Source organism: Salmo salar, chromosome 02, assembly GCF_965601325.2.
Source record: "Salmo salar chromosome 02, fSalSal1, whole genome shotgun sequence".
NCBI lineage: Eukaryota > Metazoa > Chordata > Actinopteri > Salmoniformes > Salmonidae > Salmo > Salmo salar.
In genome coordinates, this window is record NC_138292.1 from 82,508,625 (window position 1) to 82,529,100 (window position 20,476).

The 20,476-nt window shown below is 41.4% G+C and overlaps 1 protein-coding gene and 1 pseudogene across 1 annotated transcript in view; both read right to left on the reverse strand.

Annotated features, from left to right (window-relative positions):
- Positions 1-450: 450 nt before the first annotated feature.
- Positions 451-20,476, reverse strand: part of LOC106591818 (uncharacterized) — a 30,671-nt gene continuing 10,645 nt past the window's right edge. Inside the window, exon 2 of the mRNA XM_045713133.2 lies at positions 451-5,070. Coding sequence (XP_045569089.2) covers positions 3,962-5,070 — 1,109 coding nt within the window. The 3' untranslated portion in view covers positions 451-3,961. The remainder of the gene's footprint in view (positions 5,071-20,476) is intronic.
- LOC145864010 (uncharacterized) lies at positions 15,824-19,463 on the reverse strand (annotated as a pseudogene).

A 20,476-nucleotide genomic window follows, 5' to 3' on the forward strand; every position in this document is an offset into this window, starting at 1 on the left:
ACCGTCATAGAAAATGTAAAGCTCACCGCCATTGGACTCTGGAGCAGTGGAAATACGTTCTCTGGAGTGTTGAATCACGCTTCACCATCTGGCAGTCCGACGAACAAATCTGTGTTTACGGATGCCAGGGGAACGTTATCTGACCCAGTGCATAGTGCCAACTGTAAAGTTTGGTGGCGGAGGAATAATGGTCTGGGGCTGTTTTTCATGGTTCTGGCTAGGCCCCTTAGTTCCAGTGAAGGGAAATCTTAACGCTATAGCATACAATGACATTCTTGACGATTCTGTGCTTCCAACTTCGTGGCAACAGTTTGGGAAAGGCCCTTTCCTGTTTCAGTATCACAAGCAGTCAGAATGATGACAGCAGACGCTTGCACTTTCTCTTGAGCTACGTCTGGCATACAGGATATAGCCTACCTTTTAGGAGGACGATTTGCAGGCAGAAACAAATAAATGGGTAATCAATATTTTATTGAAAACGTGAAGGCACAATGTGTGCTCACCACGGTAGCCTGTGCACACATTTTCCTTTTCAATTCTGTTTTTTTTTTTTTTTTAAACTGCACCTCGACTCCTATTGCTTGTTTCTCCTCCACTTATTTCCATTAGCAATGTTTATTTACAGACACTGCAGTAAACTATTGTCTAATCATATTTAAGTTCATTCCCTTGGAAAGATAACTGCCATGTGATTGTTTTCAGCCCACAGATGACCTGGCCTACACGATCACCCCGACCTCAAACCAATTGAGATGGTTTGGGATGAGATAGACCACAGAGTGAAGGAAAAGCCGACAACAAGTGCTCAGCATATGTGGGAACTCCTTCAAGACTGTTGGAAAAGCATTCCAGGTGAAGCTGGTTGAGAGAATGCCAAGAGCGTGCAAAGCTGTCATCAAGGCAAAGGGTGGCTACTTTGAAGAATCTCAAATATAAAATATGTTAGGATTTGTTTAAAACTTTTTGGGTTACTACATGATTCCATATGTGTTATTTCATAGTTTTGCCCTGAAGCAAGGATATGCATATTCTTGGTACCATTTGAAAGGAAACACTTTGAAGTTTGTGGAAATGTGAATAGAATGTAGGAGAATATAACACAATAGATCTGGTATAAGAAAATACAAAGAAAAAACACTTTTTTTTCTAACACCATCTTTGAAATGCAACAGAAAGGTCCCAGTTCTAGCCATAACTCTGGTTGTAATTCCGATGCTGTCCACAAGATGGCAGCAGTGTATGTGCAAAGTTTGAGATGGATAACTTGAAGTATGAGCGAACTACATGACATTTAGTGTGAAGTCACCTAGGTATGTTTGGGCAAATCGTGACGGAGACATTTGCATTCATATTACATTTTTCTGCAAGAACATCGTCAAATCTGTATACTTGGACTTTCTAGTATTAATAGCCATATTATAAGTTCAACATTTGCAAAACAACCAGTTTTCATAACTGAACATTCTTATCATTTTTGTCCAAAAGAAAAAGGCATGCTGTCGGAAAAGGTTAATCATATGCTATCTAGCTAGCTTTGTTTGACCCCGATTGGTGCTTATTTGACAAAGATACAGTCGATCAAATGAAGACTGGCCGCGTCATCGGCGTGCCATGAAGGCATCGCTCTCTGACCAAATTTGGCGTCCTATAGTATATACTACACCCCTAATGATATAGTGGAGTCTGGTTACGTTCTAGGATCTCTGAGGAATACATACGAATGTGATTTGACTGGTTGAAGCAACGTTTAGGTTTAGATTTTCACAGATTCCTTTCTTTGCAAATTGAACGGGTGGAAATACAAAATCGATCGTGCATGCTATATGGACATTTTTAGGACATGAAAAAGGATTTTATCTAACAAAACAACACTTCATGTTATCTCTGGGACCCTTTGGATGTTAAATCAGAGCAAGATTTCAGAATGTAAGTACACATTTCACCTTCAGAGGTGAATTTATCAAACCTATCGCAGTGAAAAAAGTGTTTTGTTGTTAGGAGCTCTCCTCAAACAATAGCATGGCATTTTTTGAAGTAATAGCTACTGTAAATTGGACAGTGCAGCTATATTAACAAGAATTTAAGCTTTCAGCCGATATAAGACACTTATATGTACCGACATTTGTTGTTTCTCTAAAATCTGCGATCGTGACAAGGCGCTGCATGATTTACAACTGTCCCGTTAACGGGACGCCTATCCGTAAGAAGTTTTAACAGAATGTGACTGGCAGAACGGGTGTTGTATGTGGAGGATGAGGGCTGCAGTAGGTATGTCAGATAGGGGGGAGTAAGGCCTAAGAGGGTTTTTATAAATAAGCATCAACCAGTGGGTCTTGCGCCAGGTATACAGAGATGACCAGTTTACAGAGGAGTATAGAGTGCAGTGATGTGTCCTATAAGGAGCATGGTGACAAATCTGATGGCCGAATGGTAAAAAACCTCTAGCCGCTTGAGAGCGCCCTTACCCGCCAATCTATAAATTATGTCTCTGTAATCTAGCATGGGTAGGATGGTCAACTGAATCAGGCTTAGTTTGGCAGCTGGGGTGAAAGAGGAGCGATTACAATAGAGGAAACCAAGTCTAGATTTAACATTAGCCTACAGCTTTGGTATGTGCTGAGAGGAGGACAGTGTACCGTCTAGTCATACTCCCAAGTACTTGTATGAGGTGACTATCTCAAGCTCTAAACCCTCAGAGGTAGTAATCACACCTGTGGGGAAGGGCATTCTTCCTACCAAACCACATGACCTTTGTTTTGGAGGTGTTCAGAACAAGGTTAAGGGCAGAGAAAGCTTGTTGGACACTAAGATAGCTTTGTTGTAGAGTGTTTAACACAAAATCCGGGGAGGGGCCAGCTGAGTATAAGACTATCATCTGCATATAAATGGATGAGAGAGCTTCCTACTGCCTGAGCTTTGTTGTTGATGTAAATTGAGAAGTGTGTGGGGCCTAGGATCAAGCTTTGGGGTACTCCCTTGGTGACAGGCAGTGGCAGAGAGCAGATGTTCTGACTTTATACACTGCACTCTTTGAGAGAGGTAGTTAGCAAAACAGACCAAAGAGCCCTCAGAGACACCAATACTCCTTACCTGGCCCACAAGAATGGAATGGTCTACTGTATCAAAAGCTTTGGCCAAGTCAATAGAAATAGCAGCACAACATTGCTTAGAATCAAGGGCAATGGTGAGATCATTTAGAACCTTTAAAGTTGCAGTAACACATCCATAACCTGAGCGGAAAACAGATTGCATGTAGATGTATATAATGAACAGACTAGGTCTTTACTGCTCCTAGATGGTGTAACAATACATCATGTAGATGTATATAATGAACAGACTAGGTATATGCTGCTCCTACATGGTGTAACAATACATCATGTAGATGTATATAATGAACAGACTAGGTATATGCTGCTCCTACATGGTATAACAATACATCACGTAGATGTATATAATTATCTATTGGTGTTCCACATTTTTTTTTCAAACACAATATTTTGCATTAATCAAATCCTTTTTACAATCAGCACCTGAGTTTTCTCTGACATGGTGGAATAATACTAATGGGAATATTTATGAGGTAGTGAATGTTTTTCATGTCAACAACTTAATGTTATCAGAACAACGTCATCACATTTTCATACACCTTTAGCTTGATGAATGGTACAAGAATGTATGCAATGAAACAACTAAATTCAAGAGATTAAGTTTAAAACAAAGAAATAAAACTTCCAATAATCTACTTAATTATTTACATTTTCAAATATCCAAATCATAAAATGAACATTAAGGATTGATGCTATCCAATCAATCAAAGTTCCTAATCAAAACAAAATGTTAAAATCAGATTTTATATATGATCATGGTCTCAATTAAAAATAAAAAGTAGACCTATTCTTTTTTTGAAAGCTTTCATACATACAATTTGGTTTTGTGTGGCATAAAAAAAACACATTCTCAATCAAAAACATAAGTCAGAACAAAGCCTCTCTATTCTCTCATGTGATTTCAGGTCCTCTGACTGGGAAAATGTCTTTCCACATTGAGAGCAGTGGTATGTCTTCTCCTCCAGTGTATGTATTATTTCGTGCTTATTCAGATGCCTTAACCGGGTAAAACTCTTTTCACACTGGGAGCAGTGGTAGGTCTTATCCTCTCCTGTGTGTGTCCTCTCATGCTGGTTCAGGTTTCCTAACTGGGTAAAACTCTTTCCACACAAGGAGCACTGGTAGGGCTTTTCACGCGTGTGTATCCACTCATGCTTTTTCAGGCTCCCCCACCGGGTAAAACACCTTTCACAATGGGAACAGTGGTAAGGCTTCTCTCCTGTGTGTGCCCTCTCATGTGTTCTTAGGTGCCCTAACCGGGTAAAACTCTTTCCACAGTGGGAACAGTGATAAAGCTTCTCTCCTGTGTGTGCCTTCTCATGTGTTCTCAGGTTCCCTAACTGGGTAAAACTCTTTTCACAGTGGGAACAGTGATATGGCTTCTCTCCTGTGTGTGCCCTTTCATGCGTTCTTAGGTGCCCTAACCGGGTAAAAGTCTTTCCACAGTGGGAACAGTGATAAGGCTTCTCACCTGTGTGTGCCCTCTCATGCGTTCTCAGGTGCCATAAACTGATAAATATTTTTCTACACTGGGAGCAGTGGTAGGGCTTCTCTCCTGAGTGTGTTTTCTCGTGTTTTTTCAGGCTCCCTGAATGGGTAAAACTCTTTCCACATTGGTAACAGTGATGAGGCTTCACTCCAGAGTGTATTCTCTCATGTATTTTTAGGTAACATAAACGGGTAAAACTCTTGCCACACTGGAAGCAGTGGTGAGGATTCTCTCCTGTGTGTATTCTCTCATGTCGTTTCAGGCTGTCTACCTGGCAAAACCTCTTCCCAAAGTCTGAGCAGTGGTAAGGCTCTTCTCCTGTGTGTGTTCTCCCATGCTCTTTTAGTGTCCATAACCGCTTAAAACTCTTTCCACAATGGGAGGTGTGGTGTCGTCCCGCTGGTTTGGGCATCTCTGGGTCTGGTTCCCCTGAAGGACTCTTCCCGCTGTCAGAGTGAGAGTCTGACCTCTCTCCTGCCAAATACAAACAGAGTATTTGGTTAAACAGCCCTAACTGAAACCGCAACATGATTAAACTATGAAGTTTAATCCAGACTAGATCCCTCATAAAAATGGTACATTTGGATCTTGAATGCTGAATGGTTGATAGCTGTTAATCACGATGATCCACAGGTAATGCCTGTTGACAGTTCCATTCTACACATCCAAGGCAATTCATAAACTAATCTCCACTCTGAAAAAATATTTTGACATTATTACCCCTTAGCTTCTAGTAGTCTAACATTTGGTTTGTATAAACTAGGGATGTGACAAATGTTTTTAGCTGATAGGACTGGAACCCGGTGAGGTCGTCACCTGCAACAGCCAAGAGCGTGCAAAGCTGTCATCAAGGCAAAGCATGTCTACTTTGAAGAACCTAAAATATAAAATATATTTTGATTTGTTTTTGGTTACTATATTATTCTATAATAATGCCCCCTCCTGTACTACCTGTTCACCCATGACTGCGTGGCCACGCACGTCTCCAACACAATCATCAAGTTTACTGACGACACAACAGTGGTAGACCTGATTACCAGCAACAATGAGACAGCCTAAAGGGAGGAGGTGAGGGCCCTGGCGGAGTGGTGCCAGGAATATAACCTCTCCCTCAACGTCAACAAAACTAAGGAGCTGATCGTGGACTTCAGGAGAGAGCAGAGAGAACATGCCCCCATCCATATTGACGGGCCACAGTCGAGGGTGAAAAGTTAAGTTCCTCTGCTTACACATCACCGTCAACCAAAAATGGTTCATTCACAAAGACAGTGTGGTGAAGAAGGCGAAAAAGCACCTCTTCAACCTCAGGAGGCTAAAGACCCTAAAAACCTGACAAACTTCTACAGATGCACCATCGAGAGCATCCTGTTGGGCTGTATCACCACCTGGTGCGGCAATTGCACCGTTTGCAACCGCAGTGCTCTCCAGAGGGTGGTGCGGTCAGCCCAACACATTACCGGGGGCACACTGCCCTCCAGGACATCTACAGCACCTGGTGTCACAGGAAGGCCAAGAAGATCATCAAGGATCCCGAGCCACAGCATGTTCACCCTTCTACCATCTAGAAGGCGGAGGCAGTACAGCTGCATCAAAGCTGGGACAGAAAGAAGCTGTTTTTCAGTCTATCTCCATGCCATCAGAGAGATAAATAGTCACCACTAGCAGGCCTCCTACCAGTACCCTGCCCTGAACTTAGTCACTGTTACTAGCCGGCTACCACCCGATACTCTGCCCTGCACCATAGAGACTGCTGCCCTATGTACATAGTCATTGAACACTGGTCACTTTAATAATATTTACATAGTGTTTTACCCACTTCATATGTATATACTGTATTCTAGTTATGGCTCATCCAATATAACTAATGCTGTACCCACTTTTTTTTATTCAGATACTGTCCATAAACACCATTATATATATTTATATTCAGGACTCTGACATTGCTTGTTCTGATATTTCTTAATTTCTTTCTTCAAATGTTTTGGATTTGTGTGTATTGTTTGGTATTATGTTTTGCTACGTATTACTGCACTGTTGGAGCTAGAAACACAAGCATTTTTCACCTGGAATAACATCTGCAAATATGTATATGCGATCAATAGAATGTGTGTAGAATGCCCTTTTAAAGCCACACAGTTCAACAACAGCAGCGTTTGTGCCCATGTTTTTAAGACAGTACTCACTGGTGTTCATTACATCTCCAGTCTCCTCCAATGTGACAGTAATATCCCCCTCCTTCAATCCCAAAATGTCTTCCTCAGTCATACCCCCTCCTCCTTCACTCCAAAAACGGTATCCTCCTCCTCTTTCACTCTGAAAGCTTCATCCTTTACTTTCACTGAAACGTCTTCCTCTTTCACTGTAACAGCCTCATCCTCTACTTCTTGTTTAACAGCCTCCTCTTCCCTCTCCACTTTCACAAGAGCTTCTTTCTCCGCCCAGCATGCCTCCTCTTCTTTAGCAGGGTGCAAGTAACTCAGTGAACTCACGGGCGGGGATGTCACTTAGCTAGCTAGTTAGAATTAGCGACTAGCCTAGTGTTACTGCTAATTTAACAAGCCAGCTAGCTGACTAACAACAACAGCTTATATATGACACTAAATGGGGTAACTAGTAGATACGACAGAAGTGGGTTTAAAACACAGTGGCTAATAGTCACTGAAAGTGTCTAAAGGGCTCAAATGTTTCGGCTATGTTGACTAACAAGCTAACGAGATGGCTGACAGGAGCAGCGTCTTCTTCTTCTTTGGTATTATGGCGGTCTGCAAACAAATGTTATAGGTGCATGCCGCCACCTACTGTATGGCTGTGCATCAACCTACCCTGTAGTATGAATTCTTTACACTGTGAAAAAAAATGATCTAGCAACTAACCCTACACCCGTTAAAAACTCATCACTATTCCACTACTTTGGACCTATCTGATCCTACACCAGGACAGCAGCCTGGGAGGACGGGACACTATCGCTCAAAACACCTTGTAACTCTTCTGCAGTAAAATCTCATACACCCAAGTACTTCTCTGCAGCTGCCACCACAGCATCTGTCGTCTGTGATTCCTGCGGTACAATTCTATGCCGCGTACAAAGCAAATGGGAATTCGGAAATCTCCGACTTCCGATTCAGTGCGTTCAACACAACTGGGAAATAAGGGGGGGAAACTAGCTCCGACTGGAAAAAGTCGATTTGAACGGTCATCCAACTCGGAATTCCAACTTGGGAACTCAGGCCTCTTTCCAGACCTCCGACTTTCCGACCTGAAGATCTCTGACGTCAAGATTTGACCACGTATTTTTCCGAGTTCGCAGTTGTTATGAACACGGCACTAGATCGACGTCTCGTCAGCAACACTAAAACTTCCGGGTCATGGAATGTCTACATTTTTCTAAATAGCGTGTCAATAACTTGTATTCATTAATTATATATGAAAAATAATTGTCTAAACATGAACAATTATTCATATATAAGTGACATTTGTATTAAATCTGGGTTTTAAAACATGTTCCAAGGTCAAATAAATGCCCCCAACGCGAATCACTCTATATGGAATAACGTTACATATTGGCTTATAGAGAAAAAAACTATTATGTGTGCCGCAGTAAAAGTATTGTAGGGAATACTCAGAAGGGTCTGGTTCGATTCCAGGCTGTATCACAACCGGCCGTGATTGGGAGTCCCATAGGGCGGTGCATGATTGGCCCAGGGTGGTCCAGGTTTGGCTGGTGTAGGCCTTCACTGTAAATAATAATTTGTTCTTAGCCTGTTATGGATAGGGGGCAGTATTTTCACAGCCGGATAAAAAACTTACCCGATTTAATCTGATTATTACTCCTGCCCAGAAACTAGAATATGCATATAATTATTAGCTTTGGATAGAAAACACTCCAAAGTTTCTAAAACTGTTTGAATGGTGTCTGAGTATAACAGAACTCATTTGGCAGGCCAAAACCTGAGAAGATTCTGTACAGGAAGTACCCTGTCTGATCATTTCTTGGCCTTCTTTGCCATCTCTATCCATTACAGAGGATCTCTGCTGTTACATGACACTTCCTACGGCTCCCATGGGCTCTCAGAAGGCGGCAAAAAGCTGAATCGTGGCTTTGCAGGCTCTGGTTGAAACAAAGTAGCGCGTTTGGGTAGTGGCTGGTTACAGTACTGTGAGACTCAGGCGCGTGCCCGCGTCGACAGAATGCTTTGTTTTCTTTCCTCTGTTTACCTAAACGCAGATTCCCGGTCAGAATATTATCGCTTTTTTACGAGAAAAATTGCATAAAAATTGATTTTAAACAGCGGTTGACATGCTTCGAAGTACGGTAATGGAATATTTAGAAATCTTTTGTCACGAATTGCGCCATGCTCGTGACCCTTATTTACACTTCGGATAGTGTCTAGAACGCACGAACAAAACGCCACTATTTGGATATAACGATGGATTATTTTGGACCAAACCAACATTTGTTATTGAAGTAGCAGTCCTGGGAGTACATTCTGACGAAGACAACAAAGGTAATCAAACTTTTGTAATAGTAAATCGGAGTTTGGTCAGGGCTAAACTTGGTCGGTGTCTAAATGGCTAGCCGTGATGGCTGGGCTATCTACTGAGAATATGAACTTGATTGAACAAAACATGCATGCATTGTATAACATAATGTCCTAGGGTTGTCATCTGATGAAGATCATCAAAGGTTAGTGCTGCATTTAGCTGTGGTTTTGTTTTCTGTGACATTATATGCTAGCTTGAAAAATGGGTGTCTGATTATTTCTGGCTGGGTACTCTGCTGACATAATGTAATGTTTTGCTTTCGCTGTAAAGCCTTTTTGAAATCGGACAGTGTGGTTAGATTAACGAGAGTCTTGTCTTTAAAATGCTGTAAAATAGTCATATGTTTGAAAAATGGAAGTTTTCGGATTTTAGAGGAGTTTGTATTTCGCGCCACGCCCATCATTGGATATTGGAGCAGGTGTTCCGCTAGCGGAACGTCTAGATGTAAGATTAACTGACCTGCCAAGTAAAATAAAGGTTAAATATATATATTTTTTTTATAAATCACTTTACATGGAACACATTGATTTATAGAGAAAAAACTATTATTTTTGCCAATGTAAAAATAGTGTGGGAAGTACTCAGTAGGGTCTGTAGAATCTATATATATGGTGTTATGTCATGGTGGACTAAGGTCTATATGCCCAGAAGTCCTTTCTACTTCACCCACTCCATTGGTCCCAATGCAATACACTATAGGCCTATACATTACATATTGAATTATAGAGAGAACTATTCTAGGTCCCGAAAAAAAATGTATTTATATATCGTGCTGCCACCTCATACCGGATTCTCTGCTGTGCAGCAATATCAAGTGCACCCATATACCTGTAACGATACATCATGTAGATGTATATAATGAACAGACTAGGTATATAGTGCTCCTACATGGTGTAACAATACATCATTAGGATGTATATCATGAATTACCACTAGTAGCTAACATAGTTAAGAAATATTCACTTCATTTTAATTCAAATAAAATTATGTTGCATTAATCAAAACCTATTGTAATTACAGCCAACCTTTTACATGTATCATTGCACACCCTGCAAATCACCAGCAGAGGGCGACCATTTAAAAAAAAAGCACATTCATTCTGTTGGTAAAGCTTACAAATTGGATCATAACTCTCCAAGTAGCAGAGATCCCACTCTGGAACTGTGATACAGCTGTAGAGTATATCATGTTAATTTCATTTGATTTATTTAGCCAGGATAGTCCACTCAATAAGAATTGCCACTGTTTTCCTAGGGTCCTGGGTCCCATACAATCAATAAAAACATTCACATCACAAAGTTGTCTAGATAAAATACATAGACAGAAAGCATATACAACTCTCCTTCCGTAGCCTCCAACTGCTCTTAAATACAATTAAAACTAAATGTATGCTCTTCAACCGATCGCTGCCTACACCTGCCCGCCCGCCCAGCATCACAACTCTGGACGGTTCTGACTTAGAATATGTGGACAACTACAAATACCTAGGTGTCTGGTTAGACTGTAAACTCTCCTTCCAGACTCACATCAAACATCTCCAATCCAAAGTTAAATCTAGAATTGGCTTCCTATTTCGCAACAAAGCATCCGTCACTCATGCTGCCAAACATGCCCTCGTAAAACTGACCATCCTACCGATCCTCAACTTCGGTGATGTCATTTACAAAATAGCCTCCAACACCCAACTCAACAAATTGGATGCAGTCTATCACAGTGCCATCCATTTTGTCACCAAAGCCCCATATACTACCCACCATTGCGACCTGTACGCTCTCGTTGGCTGGCCCTCGCTTCATACTCATCACCAAACCCACTGGTTCCAGGTCATCTACAAGACCCTGCTAGGTAAAGTCCCGCCTTATCTCAGCTCGCTGGTCACCATAGCAGCACCCACTCGTAGCACGCACTCCAGCAGGTGTATTTCACTGGTCAGCCCCAGGGCCAATTCCTTCTTTGGCCACCTCTCCTTCCAGTTCTCTGCTGCCAATGACTGGAACGAATTACAAAAATCTCTGAAACTGGAAACACTTATCTCCCTCACCAGCTTTAAGCACCAGCTGTCAGAGCAGCTCACATATCAATGCACCTGTACATAGGCCATCTATAAATCGCCCAAACAATTACCTCATCCCCTACTGTATTTATTTATTTATTTTGCTCCCTTGCACCCCAGTATTTCTACTTTGCACATTCACCTACTGCAAATCTACCATTCCAGTGTTTTACTTGCTATATTGTATTTACTTCACCACCATGGCCTTTTTATTGCCTTTACCTCCCTTATCTCACCTCATTTGTTCACATTGTATATAGACTTGTTTTTGTACTGTATTATTGACTGTATGTTTGTTTTACTCCATGTGTAACTCTGTGTTGTTGTATATGTCGATCTGCTTTGTTTTATCTTTGCCAGGTCACAGTTGTAAATGAGAACTTGTTCTCAACTTGCCTACCTGGTTAAACAAAGGTAAAATAAATACAAATAAATAAATATACAACATACTCATTGCATACATACTAAAATAGCAGTTCAAATCACAGCATACTCATTAGCATACATAGTAAAGCAGCACAGTTCAAATCACAGCATACACATCATATGCAGTAGCATACACACTAAATCACACTCCGATTACATCTGTCTAGATTTGTGTGCAGCTCTTTCAAGGCAGGCATGCTGGCTAACTGTCATAAGGATAAGTCCAGCTTGTTCCAGACCAGTGGTCCAAAAAGCTGCAGGCTGCCTTTCAACAATATATTAAAACATTTTACCGAATCAAAGAGCTGCAGGCTGCCTTTCAACAATATATTAAAACATTTGACTAAATCAAAGATGATATATTTTATATATTCATGTTTATATTTTTTCAATATTCATAAATTAAATGTAAGAAAAGTTTTATCAAAATACTATTACAGAGCAAGTAGTAAAGCTTCATATGACACTCATTTCTGCTTTGTTAAATGTTTATATTTTATCTTAAAGGAGGACTGTAGCATCTAATGATGAAACATCAGCAGTATGAACAATAACAAAGTGTCTTCCCACTCCTGTTTTGGTAAAAAGCTAAGGGATGGGGCTGGAGAACTGTAACCACTCTCAAATTCATAGATAGACCTACGGATGCACACAGTGACCATCCATGATATCAACATTATTGTTTTAACCATGTTTCATGGCTATATAGTGTTTGTTTACATTTACTTCTGTTTATGAACTAAGCTCATGAGGCATTTATAAGTTATATTCTTCAACAATCAGTGGATATATATCATTAAACTAAGTCCAAAAATGGATGTAGCAACTGCTGATTGCCCCTTGAAAAGGAGGCCAGGGCAAGGCCAAAATGACATAAATATGCCAACTTTTATAAATTATTTCTCAATTATGCTTTAAGATACAAATTTGAAATATATGTCAACATTCCTTCCTCCAAATGACCATTCTATGGATATAATTTAGTGAAAATCCCCCAAATTATGATTATTTTTTGTATGGGATCACTTTTAAAACAGCTTCAATGTTTCGGCTATGTTGGCTAGCAAGCTATGGAGGTGGATGACTAGCTGTTTGTTGAAGAAGCGTCCCGTCAACTACATTATACGTCACACTAGCAGCATCGCCTGAAAGATGCACATCGCTGACTGGAGTGGGTAACGAAATTGAGGGAAAGTAAAAGAAATTCAGACAAAAAGTATATTTTTCATTTATTTTATTAAAGAATAACATTATATTGAGACGTACAAAGGAAACCATGCATTGATTAGTTCAGAATGTTTATGAGTGAGAATTTAAAACATACCTAACATCTACTACAGATCAGCGGAGGCTGCTGAGGGGAGGACGGCTCATCATAATGGCCGGAATGGAGTGAATGGAATGGAATCAAACATTCCATTCATGTGTTTGCCCCAGGTGACACCATTCCATTCATGTGTTTGATACCATTCCATTCACTCCACTCCAGCCATTATTATAAGCCGTCCTCCCCTCAGCAGCCTCCACTGCTACAGATCTGCATTTAAGGAATCAGTCAAACAGATATCAAAATGAGCACCTAGGTCTATAGTGCTCCTACATGGCGTAACAATACATCATGTAGATATATATAATAAACGTCCACTATTGGACACATTCCTAATATTGAGTTACACCCCCTTTTGCCCTCAGAACAGCCTCAATTTGTCGGTGCATGGACTCTACAAGGTGTCAAAAACATTCCACAGGGATAATGGCCCATGTTGACTCCAATGCTTCCCACACTTGTGTCAAGTTGGCTGGTAGTGAATCTCTACCCCGAATAGCTCGTTACGTCTCATCCCACAGACGCTCAATTGGATTGAGATAGCTTGTGATCGATCTGTTGAAGACCCCTGACTGAGTGTAGACAATTTGATTTCATGTTGCATAAACACACATTTTCAGTCAAAAACATGCGTCGGAAAACAGAGGGCTATACTTGTGAACATAAGCAAGCATTTAAAGTTATACTGAACAAAAATGCAACATGTAAAGTGTTGGTCCAATGTTTCATGAGCTGAAATAAAAGATCCCAGAAATGTTCAATTTGCACAAAAAGCTTATTTCTATCAAATGTTGTGCACAATTTTATTTACATCCCTGTTAGTGAGCATTACTCCTTGCTAAGATAATCCATCCACCTGACGACAGGTGTGGCATTTCAAGAAGCTGATGAAACAGCATGATCCCGAGTGGTGCAGGTTTCTAAGGCACTGCATCTCAGTGCAAGAGGCATCACTACAGTCCCTGGTTCGAATCCAGGCTGTATCACATCCGGCCGTGATTGGGAATCCCATAGGGCGGCACACTCTTGGCCCACAATTGCCTAGTTAAATAAAGGTTACATCATTACACAGGTGCACCTTGTGCTGGGGACAATAAAAGGCCACTCTAAAATGTGCAGTTTGGTCACACAACGCCACAGATGTCTCAACTTTTGAGGGAGCGTGCAATTGGCATGCTGACTGTAGGAATGTCCAACAGAGCTGTTGCCAGAGAATTTATGTTAATTTCTCTACCATGAGCCACCTCCAACGTTGTTTTAGCGAATTTGGCAGTACATCCAACCAGCCTCGCAACCGCAGAACATGTGTAACCACGCCAACCCAGGACATCCACATCCGGCTTCTTCACCTGCGGGATCTTCTGAGGCATAGGCCCACCCACTGAGTATTTCTGTCTGTCATAAAGCCCTTTTGTGGGTAAAAACTAATTCTGATTGGCTTGTCCTGGCTCCCCAGTGGGTGGGCCTATGCCCTCCTAGGCCCACCCATGGCTGCGCCCCTGCCCAGTCATGTGAAATCTGTAGATTAGGGCCTAATCAATTTATTTATTAACTGATTTCCTTCTATGAACTGTAACTCAGTAAAATCTTTTAAATTGTTGCATGTTGCGTTTATATTTTTGTTCAGTACATATGGGTTATCGTGCACAAAATGCTTATCAGCCAATGAAATGCGTTGATGGCCAAACGCTAAATTGTAGCCGGTCACATCAGCCCTATGCTAAGTTCAACAGCTAGTACTGCTTATATCCTGGCACAAGTGCATCAGCCAATTGAAATCGTTGAAGTAGTTGGACCTGTTTCAACACTTGTTCCTGGATGGAAGTGTCTAACATACCTCAGTCCAACAGCATGTTCTGGTCATTAAAGCAACGATCACGTGTATTGTGTTGAAAAGGGACAGCTTGAAAATAAAAATGAAGAATTAATTTAATAAGGAGCTACACTTTCTTCAGCAACACACTGCTATTGCATAATAATCATATTGCATAGGCTATATTAAATGGACGTGTACACCTAAATGTAGGCTGACATTCTCTATGGATTTTATAATAACACTTGGCTGTCATTTGTATTGTGGCGTACAGCAGGTCAGCCACCAGGGGGAGACTCATCGAGGCCTGGTGACAGACGGAGCATACATCACGAGGCGCTGGCTCCATCTGCTGGACGTGCCAGGTCTCGACGGGCTCTCCAGCCAGGACTAATTGGGGCTGATTGGGAGCTGGTGAGTAATCAAGGGCTGATTGCTCACCAGCTGTACAAGTCACATAAAGCTGCCAGAAGGGCAGCACACAGGGAAGAAAGGACTCCTGTATAGTTGGGGAAGAAAGGACTCCTGTATAGTTGGGGAAGAAAGGACTCCCGTACTAGTTGGGGAAGAAAGAACTCCCGTATAGTTGGGGAAGAAAGGACTCCCGTATAGTTGGGGAAGAAAGGACTCCCGTATAGTTGGGGAAGAAAGGACTCCCGTATAGTTGGGGAAGAAAGGACTCCCGTATAGTTGGGGAAGAAAGGACTCCCGTATAGTTGGGGAAGAAAGGACTCCCGTATAGTTGGGGAAGAAAGGACTCCCGTATAGTTGGGGAAGAAAGGACTCCTGTATAGTTGGGGAAGAAAGGACTCCCGTATAGTTGGGGAAGAAAGGACTCCAGTATAGTTGGGGAAGAAAGGACTCCCGTATAGTTGGGGAAGAAAGGACTCCCGTATAGTTGGGGAAGAAAGGACTCCCGTATAGTTGGGGAAGAAAGGACTCCCGTATAGTTGGGGAAGAAAGGACTCCCGTATAGTTGGGGAAGAAAGGACTCCCGTATAGTTGGGGAAGAAAGGACTCCTGTATAGTTGGGGAAGAAAGGACTGCCTGTATAGTTGGGGAAGAAAGGACTCCCGTATAGTTGGGGAAGAAAGGACTCCCGTATAGTTGGGGAAGAAAGGACTCCCGTATAGTTGGGGAAGAAAGGACTCCTGTATAGTTGGGGAAGAAAGGACTCCTGTATAGTTGGGGAAGAAAGGACTCCTGTATAGTTGGGGAAGAAAGGACTCCTGTATAGTTGGGGAAGAAAGGACTCCTGTATAGTTGGGGAAGAAAGGACTCCTGTATAGTTGGGGATGGTGGCAGAGGTAACAGGAGTGAGTTCAGTTTTTGATGCCCCACAGGATACAGTAAGACCTGGAGCCCAGAAGATGGTATCCCAGAGAGGGTCTCATGGGGGAGACCTATCCTTTTCTTTTGATTTATTATTTAAATAAACACCCTTGAAACCGAGCTGATCCTACTCTGTCCGTGTCTGATCTGTGTAAACGTCTTGACCCAACCCCCTGGTCTGCCACAATATATACACACAAACCTGGTCTGCCACAATATATAGACACAAACCTGGTCTGCCACAATATATAGACACAAACCTGGTCTGCCACAATATATAGACACAAACCTGGTCTGCCACAATATATAGACACAAACCTGGTCTGCCACAATATATACACACAAACCTGGTCTGCCACAATATATACACACAAACCTGGTCTGCCACAATATATACACACAAACCTGGTCTGCCACAATATATACACACAAACCTGGTCTGCCACAGTATATTCTTATGTAGGCTACACTTAGATGCAGGCCTACAATATTTTATAGTTTATGCATTATTAGAATAATCCACTTCGTCACACTCGTTTTGGGTCGAGCATCAAGGACCGACGTTGAACAGTTTGTTCCTCAATAACCCACGGTTAAAAAGCTTGATGCGAGGTGGACTCAAACCCACGGTTAAAAAGCTTGATGCGAGGTGGACTTGAACCCACGGTTAAAAAGCTTGATGCGAGGTGGACTTGAACCCACGGTTAAAAAGCTTGATGCGAGGTGGACTCAAACCCACGGTTAAAAAGCTTGATGCGAGGTGGACTTGAACCCACGGTTAAAAAGCTTGATGCGAGGTGGACTTGAACCCACGGTTAAAAAGCTTGATGCGAGGTGGACTTGAACCCACGGTTAAAAAGCTTGATGCGAGGTGGACTTGAACCCACGGTTAAAAAGCTTGATGCGAGGTGGACTTGAACCCACGGTTAAAAAGCTTGATGCGAGGTGGACTTGAACCCACGGTTAAAAAGCTTGATGCGAGGTGGACTTGAACCCACGGTTAAAAAGCTTGATGCGAGGTGGACTCGAACCCACGGTTAAAAAGCTTTAGCAGTGTGTGCCACCTAGATGTGATGATGATAGCGATAGCCAGTGGTGTAAAGTACTTAAGTAAAAATACTTTAAAGTATTTTACTTAAGTCGTTTTTTGGGGTATCCGTATGTTATTTTACTATTAATATTTTTGGCAACTTTTACTTCACTACATTCCTACAGAAAATAATGCATTTCCCTGACACCGTAAAGTACTAGGAACATTTTGAATGCTTAGCAGGACAGGAGAATTGTCAAATTCACGCACTAATGAGGAGATCATCCCTGGTCATCCCTACTGCCTCTAATCTGTCTCTCTAAACACAAATGCGTCATTTGTAAATATGAGTGTTGGAATGTGCCCCTGGCTATCCGTAAATTTTAAAAAACAAGAAAATGGTGTCTTCTGGTTTGCTTAAATATAAGGAATTTGAAAATATTTATACATAAGTATATTTAAAACCAAATACTTTAGACTTTTACTCAAGTAGTATTTTACTGGGTGACTTTCACTTGAGTCATTTTCTATTATGGTGATGGATTCTAGGTACTAACTCCTAAACTTGGGACAGGGTTAATTATCAGGTATCCTATTGAAATATTGAGTGCTTAGGTTCAGAGGGTCTACGCCAGAATTGAATGGTTATCTGTAGGAGGAAGGTATATAGTGTGTGCAATTAAACTTGGAATGTGCTGAGTGCAGGGAAAGCAATCACATGTGGCAGGCATTGATAAGGGGAGAGAGTCATTGATTTGTGATGGGGGGGGGGGGGGGGTCAGGTCGAGGTCAGGTCACGTTAAGGGAGAAAGAAAAGTTTATGGCCCGTATCACTTAGTCTCTTTACTGCTAGGCAGGAAACTGTTTGTTCAGACGTGTAGGAGGAGACTCAGCCTAGGAGAAAGGGTTCAATATCAGTGCTTGTGTGAACAACGTATTTGTCTGATGCAGCTGTACTGACCCTCTGGGAAGAATAAACTTGGTTTAAGCTTTCATATTGTCCTTTGAGTTTTAACTCTGAAAATTAGAACCTAAGAAAGGTATCTTTACTTTTACCTTGGGTACTTTTTCCACCACTGGCGACAGACTACATGACTTCTACACTATTTGATAAATCCATAAGTCTTTTTTTTTTTAACGATGATAAACTTTTTTGTAAGGACCTGATTTATCTTTTTCCCATAAAAACACATAGCCAGGGTTAACCTATTTTTAGAAATAACATTGGTTGGTGTATAGAATATCTAAGATATTTGATAGGCTGAGGCAGAAGTTGTGCCAGGATGTAATCACTGCCACCTGGGGATGTTAGCATAGGGTTGATGTTATCTGATGGAAGCAGCTACAAATTAGCGGTCAGTCACATGTAAGTAAATCAACACTTTTCATTGGCTGATATGCATTTTGTGTGTGAAAAGCAAGCATTTAAAGTTAAATGGTTATGTTCGCAAATATGGCCCCAGCCTCTATATTCAATCATGTGATTTCATGTCCTCTTTCCACAATGAGAGCAGTGGTATGGCTTTTATCATGTGTCCTCTGGTGTGATTTCAGGCTCCCTAACAAGGTAAAAGTAATTCCACATTGAGAGCAATTGAAAGATTTCTCTCCTGTGTGTATTCTTTCATGTGTTTTAAGGCTTACTAACCACCTAAAACCCTGTCCACAATGAGAACAGTGATAAGGCTTCGCTCCTGTGTGTATTCCTTTATGCTTATTCAGGTACCTTAACCGGGTAAAACTCTTTCCACAATGGAAGCATTGGAAAGGCTTCTCCCCTGTGTGTGTCCTCTCATGCTCTTTGAGATGCCATGACTGGATGAATCTCTTTTCACACTGCAAGCATTGGAAGGGCTTTTCTCCTGTGTGAATTCTCTTATGTTCTTTCAGCTTCTCTAACCGTGTAAAAGCATTCCCACACTGAGAGCATTGAAAAGGCTTCTCTCCTGTATGTGTCCTCTCATGTGTTTTCAGGGTCACTAACCACCTAAAACTCTGTCCACAATGAGAACAGTGGTAAGGCTTCTCTTCTGTGTGTATTCCTTTATGCCTATTCAGGTCCCTTAACCGGGTAAAACTATTTCCACACTGGGAGCATTGGAAAGGCTTCTCTCCTGTGTGTATTCTCTTATGCTCTTTCAAATGTGATGACTGGATAAATCTCTTTCCACACGAGAGCATTGGAAAGGCCTCTCTGCAGAGTGTGTTCTCTTATGCTTTTTGAGGTCACTTGATGAGAAAAATCTATTTCCACACTGGGAGCAGTGGTGTGGTTTCACTGTTTTGGGCATCTCTGGGTCTGGTTCCCCTGAAGTACTCCCGCTGTCAGAGTAAGAGTCTGGTCTCTCTCCTGCCAAAGACAGAGTATTTGGTTAAACAGAGAGACCAAAATGAAACCTCCATATGATTCAACTATCTTCTTATGAGGTTTAATCCAGACAAGATACCTCATTATTTACATTTGACTCATTTAGCACAACGCTCTTATCCAGAGAGACTTACAGGAGCAATTAGGGTTAAGTGCCTTGCACATGGACAGATTTTTCACCTAGTTGGCTCCGGGATTCGAACCAGGGACTCGGTTACTGGCCCAACACCCTTAACCACTACACTACCGCCAGAGTTATCATAAGCTCCTAATTCCCAGTGAGAAATTTCACTTGATTGACCCTCTAAGTCGGAATTACAGGTGGGAAATTCGGAGAAAACGTTACTCGAGTTGTGACGTTTCACCACTGACCTTTGACCTTTTCAACCAAAATAATTTTTTTGACAGTGACAAGCTTATCAATATGTATAGTGTAGCTAGTTTGACCAGCGCCAATTCTAAGCAAGCTAGCTAACTTTATTATTAGCAATGTTAAATCTTATTTGCTTGAAGAATTGTTTCGACATCAAAAGCACTTGAACACATGAATCATGTCGGACTACTTCCCACTTCCTAGTTTCCCACTTCCCAGGAGCACATAAATGCCCAATAGTTCCACAATGTCAGAGAAAATTAAGGTGCTGATTGTAAAAAGGATTTAATGAATTTTGTAGGAATATAAATTAAATGTGGAACGCCACAAGTGGACGTTCATTATACACTGCTCAAAAAAATAAAGGGAACACTTAAACAACACATCCTAGATCTGAATGAATGAAATAATCTTATGAAATATTTTTTTCTTTACATAGTTGAATGTGCTGACAACAAAATGACACAAAAATAATCAATGGAAATCCAATATATCAACCCATGGAGGTCTGGATTTGGAGTCACACTCAAAATTAAAGTGGAAAACCACACTACAGGCTGATCCAACTTTGATGTAATGTCCTTAAAACAAGTCAAAATGAGGCTCAGTAGTGTGT